The 8,177-nt window shown below is 42.4% G+C and overlaps 1 protein-coding gene across 12 annotated transcripts; it reads left to right on the top strand.

The window, feature by feature from the left end:
* The first annotated feature begins 21 nt into the window (after positions 1 to 21).
* LOC119356814 lies at positions 22 to 4,659 on the top strand. 12 transcript variants are annotated; one of them, XR_005172059.1, is made up of 5 exons: positions 22 to 235; positions 358 to 495; positions 1,063 to 1,163; positions 2,264 to 2,320; positions 2,393 to 4,659. XR_005172059.1 is itself a non-coding variant. In XM_037623802.1 (3 exons), exons 1-3 carry the CDS (start codon positions 33 to 35, stop codon positions 1,070 to 1,072), a joined length of 354 nt encoding a protein of 117 aa, XP_037479699.1. In that variant the 5' UTR covers positions 22 to 32; the 3' UTR covers positions 1,073 to 1,466. The 12 variants fall into 12 exon arrangements, 1 of the variants encoding a protein (XP_037479699.1); XR_005172058.1 differs by having other exon boundaries at positions 1,060 to 1,163; positions 2,396 to 4,659; XR_005172052.1 differs by having other exon boundaries at positions 1,060 to 1,163.
* The last annotated feature ends 3,518 nt before the right edge of the window (positions 4,660 to 8,177 follow it).

Below are 8,177 nucleotides of genomic sequence, written 5' to 3'. Positions count from 1 at the left end.
CCGTCCCCGGCTCACGCGGGAGGGAAGCAGGAATGGCGAGGCGAGGCAAAGGCGACGGCGTATGGGACGCGGCGCGGGCGGCGTGGCCCAGGGGGTCGGCGCGGCCGCGGCTTCTCGTCGTCTCCGCCGTCACCTGGGCGCTGGTCCTCCTCGCCTTCCACCTCTGGTCCTGCGACGCGTGGTTGCTCGATGCCACCATGGCGGTGTTCTTCGGCAGTCGGGGTCAACAGAGTAGGTATAAAATCGCCCTCTCTTGCACTACCAAATTCCCCTCTCCATCATTCCTTGATATTTTCTGTTGGACAATTAACCAGGGTCGTTTTCTTGGCTTTCTCGGCTGCACATTGTGGTGGCTAGGGTTTCATGCCAGGGTCATTTCTTGGTACGTGGATGTTGTTCCTCGGATGTGGAAAAAGAATGGAGCAGGAGGAAAAGAGGAAGGAGAAGCTCTGCCACCTCCATGCCCGTGCACTGCTTCTTGTTCGTCTGCAGTAGGTATGAATCAAGTTCCTAATTAATTCTACAAGCCATGGGGCAAGTAGCAGCTTGATGTTATTGTTTTTGGTAAAAAAATCCCCTATTGTTTCACTGCTGGCCTATGTTGAAGTTTGTTATAGCTTGTTGTTGATTTGATCCATGTGCTGAAAGCAGTTGATCTTATCTTTCATATGTAGATGCAATATTTCTTTTCGTGTATGGGAAAAAGCAATAACTAGAACTGACATATCTCTCTCATGAGGTGTGCTTGTGTTATGTCCAAGCAGCACCATCCCCTTTTAGATGTTCAGTTTACTGTACGAGTCAATATGGCTTTGATTTTTAAATCAGCTTCAAAGGTTGCTTTCACAATCCTTTGATGTTCAGTTTACTGCACGAGTCACCGAGGGATTGCTGTTAATTTGCCCCACGGTTCTGTTGCTAGGTACAGTTCAATTTTCTTGAATTTTGCTGTCATGTATGTGTTACTTGGAAATTTAGCCCTAGAGCATGTGCTTGGGCATTGTTCAGCATTGCAGAATAATTGTTTGATGTATGTGACGTTCTCTATTTTGTGGACAGAAGGGAAGAGTAATATGCATATGGGCAGTTGTTGAATCGAGATCCAATCCAACGACAAGGAGAGTTGACACAGCAGCGAAGCCCAACCCCCGAGAAAATAAGATGTGAGCAAGAACAGAAGAGAGATGTAGTGCTTTTGTACTAATGTTGGTTTGCATCTGTACTGACTAGAAAATGAGAGAGAGAGAGAGAGATTTGGTACTGATATTGGGTGAGAGAGTATAGAATTCAGGTCTGGGTTATTAACTAGAGTGAACAGAATAACAACAGAAGTTTGGTATACAACTACAGTACATTATAACAGACAAGTTTTTGAATCTATCAAGCATCAAGGTAAGCTTTCATGATCACAGAAATGTAGGTGTTTGTATTAGCGCAATGCTTTAATCAGTAGGGTCTTTCCCATCTATGATCAAGGTTGATTGCGTCAGCTCTGTTGTGGCGTTCATGTATATGACAATGGAATGATGTGAAATTATGGTATCGAGGCTTATTTTTGAAGCATGCCTAGGGTTTTGTTCCTGTTTGTGTTGATCTGAACATGTGCTCTGTTCATGTAGAAGAACTCATATGAATCTGCCTTAGGGCAATAATTGAGAACATGTGATCAGTATGTTAGCCAAAACTGAACATTTGATCTCTATTGAACTGAAAGGATTGTATATTTGATCTCTGTTTAACTGAAAAGATTGAACCTTTACTTTTGATCTCTGTTTAAGTTTAAAAATTCAGCTGTTTCACAAACTTTCTATAGTTCAGAAACTGAATCTTTAGATGTACTCTGTTTTAGTGCAGAAAATGAATTTTAGTGCACAAACTGAATTAGTACAGAAACTGAAAAGACTGAACCTTTACTTTTGATCTCAGTTTAAGTTTAAAAATTCAGCTGTTCCACATGTTGGATAATTCTATATTTTCTAGAAAGAATAAAAAGATTTTATGGATCTCTACATTGTAATGGATTTTATTGTGCTGCTATTCTTCAGTTGCATTGCACCCCCGCATCCAGAATTCCAAGTTGGTTCAGTTTAGACTTTGCAGATCATCAAAAATAGGTTTCTTTTGCTGATAATTTTTCTTTACTGAGAACCAAAAACTACACCTGGACCATCGTTTACTAAGACTGGATCTCATCATGGCTATATTACAACTCGGTAGTGTCTCATTCTAACTGGCATGTTATTATTTTACCATGCTAATGCAGGCGATCTGAAGCAAGGAAATGCTCATGCCTATAGACCCAAGTGGCACTATTATCATGGTGAGCCTGAAATCCCATCACTTAATATGTTCTTTGTTTCTTTTGGGGTGGTCTTGTGATGCTGCTCTGTAGTAGGTGGAGGTGTTCCTCTGCTCGCCAACTGCAGGAGGCGAGCGAAGCTACAACGGAGCGGCAGATTAGGGACTTGGGTCGCTAACCAACAAATCAACTCAATGGCATTCTTCTCACTTACCGGTCAAATCCTGAACCTGGATTCTGCTATTCTACTTCATATTCTATTGATTTGGTAGGCTACATCTACGTGGATGCACCAGCTCTGCTCCATAGATATGGATACAAAGTGTTTCGTGGTAATGTTCTTTGATAATTTTGTGTTGCCATTGTTCCCGGTCAGAATATTTTAGAATTTATTAATGGTCAATACTTATCCATCAAACTACAAATTCTTTCTCAAGTGTTGCAGTTTATATGCTGAAACTAACTGACATCTACCTGGATTTGGATATCTGTAATCTTAAATGATACAGATTCCAATAATAAATTATTTATCTACAGACTCCCCAACTGGAATTAGCATTTGTTGTTGCATAAATTTAACTCTACAGGAAGCACATGAATTATACCAATGAAGAACTTAGGATAGAGGAAATTATAATTTACTAAAGTTTTAAGGAATTGCATGTTGATTTCTTCCTTCTTTTCCCTAGCGACCTCTCCTCCATGGTGCTCGGCAGAGGCAGAACGGTCAGCCGCCGCACTACGCGAAAGAGTGTCCTCCTAGGCCGCATCTGAGAGGAACCAGGACCTCGTGGTGAGGTGAGCCACAGCGGGAGTGCCCATGCACATGTGCCGGCGACCGCGGCTGCCCCGCCCCCGAGCACCACCCCACCCCCTCCGCGAGGGAGAGGCGTGGTGGCGTTAAGGAGAGCTCTACCACCGTGGTGTCGCCCGTTCCTCCGGTGCCACCGCTGCCCTCCGGACCGTCGTCCTCATGTTCGCGTATTCTCTCTCTCTCTCTATATAATCCTCATCATAATTTTCTCACTCCTGATTCGGTTTTATGTAGTCTGCCCGGCAAATTAGCCATCAAATATAATACATTACATAGATTTAAAACATATATTTAGAAATATGTGCAGGTTTGGATTTGATATGAACTGAAATAACTATATTTGTCATGGACTCCTGCCATTAGTACAAATGTCCTATAACTAGCTCTGCTTTCATTGCCATGTAGTTTTACTAGCGTAAATACTTGCTTTTGTTTATGCTCTCCCCCCTTTCGGAACAAGCCATCACCACTACATCATGATTATGGTGTGTATATATATATGGAAAATGTGTTTCTGTTTTTACATTGATAAAACATGCGTTTAGTTGGACCGGCCAAGAATAGTTCTCTGATTAATGCTATAGTTTACTGTCAACTACTTCTACTGGTGGCTTACATTTTTATAGATTGTGAGCCATATGGGAGGCCATTCACTGGATAAATATAATGGACTGGAGTGGTGGATTGAGTACCTTCCGAAACGGGTCTTACTCTCTGGTTTCTCCTTCCACAACATGGTATTGGATGCAGCATGTTGCTGTGTAAGGTACTGATGGTCTCTGAGGTGAGCTCTTTATGTGATTCTAGTGGCGCTCTGTCTCCCTTTGCATCTATGGTGACATTTTAGTGTATATGAATTTGTGTTGATTGACTGGAAGAAAAGGTTCTGTACGATGATTTATATATGTCTCTGAATTTCATTATATTTCCGGTGTGCTCATTTGTCCTGGAAGTTACCGTAGATGCACCTCCACTCATAGCATGGCCACTATGTGAATTAGTTGATTAGGATTTTATACATTCCTTTTACCCTTTCTGTGGTAGCTTTAGTACCGCGTAGCTTATCTATTCAATCGATTATCGAGCTGTAGGTTATCCTTTTGCATCGCATGCCTAAAAGTGAATATCACCACATAGCTGATTTCCTGATGTTATGAGTTTTTTTTGCATGCTGAAACTTGTTTTGTACCAATATATCCCAGTGGGAGCACTTTGTGTCTATGGTGGTGAATGTTTTGTCGTGATCAAAACTTCTTTTCTTGTTCCCAGTTTGAGAAATATTTTATTCAGACATTTTGGATCATGCTAAGATACTTGAGACAGTTTTTTCTTAACTAAGAGCTCATTACAATTTTTTTGTCTCTGCAGCTGATATTTCAGTTAATGTTTAGTTGAGCCTAGAGAATAACATATTAACATGGAGATGTCTTTTACGTGGTGATCCTCTAAACTTCCTAATAGTTCAGTGGAGTAGGAAGGCTTGCATGAGTTTGCAAATCTTGAACACTTCTCAAACTAGACTGACCATTATAATTTGCAGGACAAGGTAATGCCACCTCGGAAAATTAGGTGTCTCTTTGTGCTTCATTTTCAGTTACATAGGTTGTAGTGCACATATCTGGTCAAGGTGCCTGAAATTGATACTAGCTCTGGTTAATATGGCCAGGATTATGTGTGAAAAGGTGTTTGATCCTTGTGCAGAAAAAAAACTTATTGCTCAATAGTTTCACACTATCCTATTCAACAAGCTGTACAAAAAATTTCCCGGGGAAACAAAATTCGACTTTAAGATGCAGATTGAAATCTATCAGGCGCTTTGACTTCTAGGGAGCGTTCATGTGTTGCACTTATGCCCATGGTCTGTTAAACATCATGATAGTCCTGTCTAATGGAATAAACAGGATAGCATTCTTGAACAAATGCTATACACAGACTCGTTGTATGTCTCATATGCTTCGCCTTTACTGCTTAATCTCTCACAAGTGACCTCCACTGCTCATACTTTCGCCTACTTAATGCATGTATAAGACTACAATTCTTTGTGTATATAGTGAAATGGGTGTACGAGAGGTTCTTTGTTTTCAATTTTGTAGTTTAGGCACTGGGATCTTCTTTGAAGTCATTGAAGCTATCCTAATTGACAGACTAAATTCAGTGGGTTATACTGAAAATCGATACTCTGCTCAGTTGTATTTTCACTGAAACATGGCATGTTGTTTTTGTTACTTGTACCAAAGTTCAGGACCTTGATGAGTTGGCTGATGATCCATGTAGTTTTGACTTACCATGATCTGAATATGTATGTTAGTATACATTATTAAGTAATGGCTAAATGACTAGGATGTGTATGTCATCTTTAACTGAATTTAGATGTTTATTCAATCTGAATTTAAATGTTTTATCAGTCGCCAGGTCTTTGCTTGTGATTTCTTGTGTTGTAAACTGCAATTAATCATCTTTATCTATTGTCTATTATTCTACAGTTGGGCTCATGCTCATGCACAATTGAATGTTTCTTCTCCACTGTATTGTTAACATGTATGAATACATATGCTAAACCTGGATTACTATTGACTTCACATTATCTGCTTGGTCAAAATGTTGGGACTGGCACCCTCGCGCCAAGGCGCGTTCCCGATCTAGTGACTATCATGCAAGGTAGGGAGCAGGGGCGTTCAGAACAGAGCGACGAATGGACGACGACGCGCACTGGGTCCATATAAATGTCGCGTAGGTGGCGTCAACATGGCGTCCCATCAGGGGCGGGCCCACATCAGTTCATGAGTTAACTTGGTTTCATATATTAGTATATTGAAAATAGTAATTCTTTGTAGTGGATTCATCAATTGATCATACATGAGAATTGTTTAGAGTTGTTGAGTAGTCTAATAAATTAATAATGTTTGCAATTCGTGAATGCTTGTGAATTTGAAAGTGAGAATGTTATTAATTTGTGACAATGTGAAAGTGAGGATTACCAATAAAAATATTATTTTAAAAATCAGATGTTGCACTTTGATTTGTTGAATGGATGGTGATTACATATGTTGAACAACTTCAATATGAATTTTTTTACGAATCTATAATATTATGATCAATGTTGTGTCATATCCTTTATTTATATATTATACATTTAGTACAATCTGGTGCTACAATCAATTATATATGCCAAAAACAAGTCTTTAGGTTGTCAAAGAAATGTCTTTTTATTGCTTAAAATTTTGAATACACACTTTTAAAATCAAGAGCCCGCCCTTTCTCCCATGCGTTGGCACATAGGTGGTGAGCACCGACCCATGCAAATGAGGGCGTGCTCCTGCTGGCACGGGAAGCCACCCTCCGCCGCTAGTGCCATGCAGCCACATGTTAGAGCATCTAGAACCGGACTTCTCAAATTGACCGGGCGATCGCAGGGACCACTGATCGGACATGAGAGAGTAGCAAAAAAATTGACCCAACCGGACCCCTCAAAGTCTTCTTAAATGCCTGGGCTGTCTGGCAGTCCTCGTATTCATCTCATATATGGGATGAGTGTGAGGAGTGCCTGGGCGTGTCCGGTCAGTGATATTGCATCCGCCACATAGGATTGGGCCCACCACGTAGCATCTTTTTTTCATTATTTATTATTACTTTTTTCTCTCTCTCTCTCTCCTTCTCCACCAATCACATGTATATGATTGAACATATAGAAAAAAAGTGAAGGACATGGCTGCGTGGAAGAAAAAAAATAAGGAGTCAAAGCGAATATGCCCGGACGCTGACCGGGTGCGTCCGCGGACGTTTGAGGGGGCAAATTTGCTCAGTCCGGCTGTAGATACCCTTAGGGCAACCCAACGAAGTTCACTAAAACAAACATCAACAAATGTCCGAGGATACATCCGGACGTGTCTGCGGGAGGGAACCACCTAATGCTTGTCAACAAATGTCCGTCTCTATTTCTCAGGCATTTCATCGAAGACTTACTGTGCGGTGTCGAGCGAGGTGATACACGATAACTCCGGCAGGACAACGGCAACGAGCGCCACCACCATTACCCCGAGCGCCTCCACGTTGGGCAGCCATGCGGCCTCGCTGGCCGCGAATGCTGTCATGCGTTTGTGGGCGACCACAAGGCAACGGTGCGACGTGTGCGCCAGTAAGTCCAAGGCGCGGAAGCGGAAGGTGCGGCCTATCATCCGTGTCTCTGTGACCTCCGACGGCGCAGACCAGCTATTGGCGCGATGTAGCGGAGGGCTCCAGCGAGAAGGGTGTGGGCCATGGAAAGCTTGCTTGAGAAGGCAGAGCGGCCATGCCGCCATGCGAGGTGAGAGAGAAGGAGTGGAAAGATAGGGGGGGGGGTGCGGTGTGGGTGCATGGTGGCTTATTTTTTTGAACGCGTCCATGGTGGCTTTTGTTGAGGTGTTGTGGGTCAGATGGATGTCCGGACACTCCAAAACCTTTCCTATATTTGGTTCAATGTCTGGACAGCTCCTCGGACATTTGATATGGCTATCCGTACAATCCAATCCGGCATTTAGATGTGATTTGGCTATCCACGTTGGAGTTGCACTTAGCACACTCAAAGCCACCATCGCCCCATCGGCATTGGCATGGGCATCATGACTTCGTGAGGAGACCCAATATCCGGCACTATGGACTTTTAGGCATTACGTACTTCTTTTTTGCTGGGAGCTTGTTTTTCTTTTATTAACAAAGCCACCCATTTATCAAGAAAAACGATGCAATCATCATCCATCCACAAGCATCTTCTTCTCTCCCACTAAAAAAAGAATCATTCATTAGCTCCTTCTCTCCCGCGTTAACCACATTTCCCAAGCCTGTACGTAACACGGAGCCGACGACCCGGGCCAATACGTACATGTGCGACTGTCTAATCAACTGAACTCTGGAAAATTATATTTCGCCAAGTTGGAACCATTGATCCCAAACATCATTGCGACTTGAGCGCGTATCAGAATTAATGGAACGAGGTGTCAACTATCGACGTAGCAACCGGGCCAATGATCGTGTAGTCCCATAGAAGTGGGTGGAACATTCACCCTTTAAAAATTAATTGCAACACAC

This window comes from Triticum dicoccoides, chromosome 2A (assembly GCF_002162155.2).
Source record: "Triticum dicoccoides isolate Atlit2015 ecotype Zavitan chromosome 2A, WEW_v2.0, whole genome shotgun sequence".
NCBI lineage: Eukaryota > Viridiplantae > Streptophyta > Magnoliopsida > Poales > Poaceae > Triticum > Triticum dicoccoides.
The sequence above is the reverse complement of the archived record's forward strand: the minus strand, read 5'-3'. Positions and strand labels throughout refer to the sequence as shown.

Coding starts and splice junctions, on each gene's coding strand:
- LOC119356814 (XM_037623802.1), top strand. CDS start 33: ATGGCGAGGCGAGGCAAAGGCGACGGCGTATGGGACGCGGCGCGGGCG. Junction 236..357: donor AGTCGGGGTCAACAGAGTAG/GTATAAAATCGC, acceptor TGTGGTGGCTAG/GGTTTCATGCCAGGGTCATT.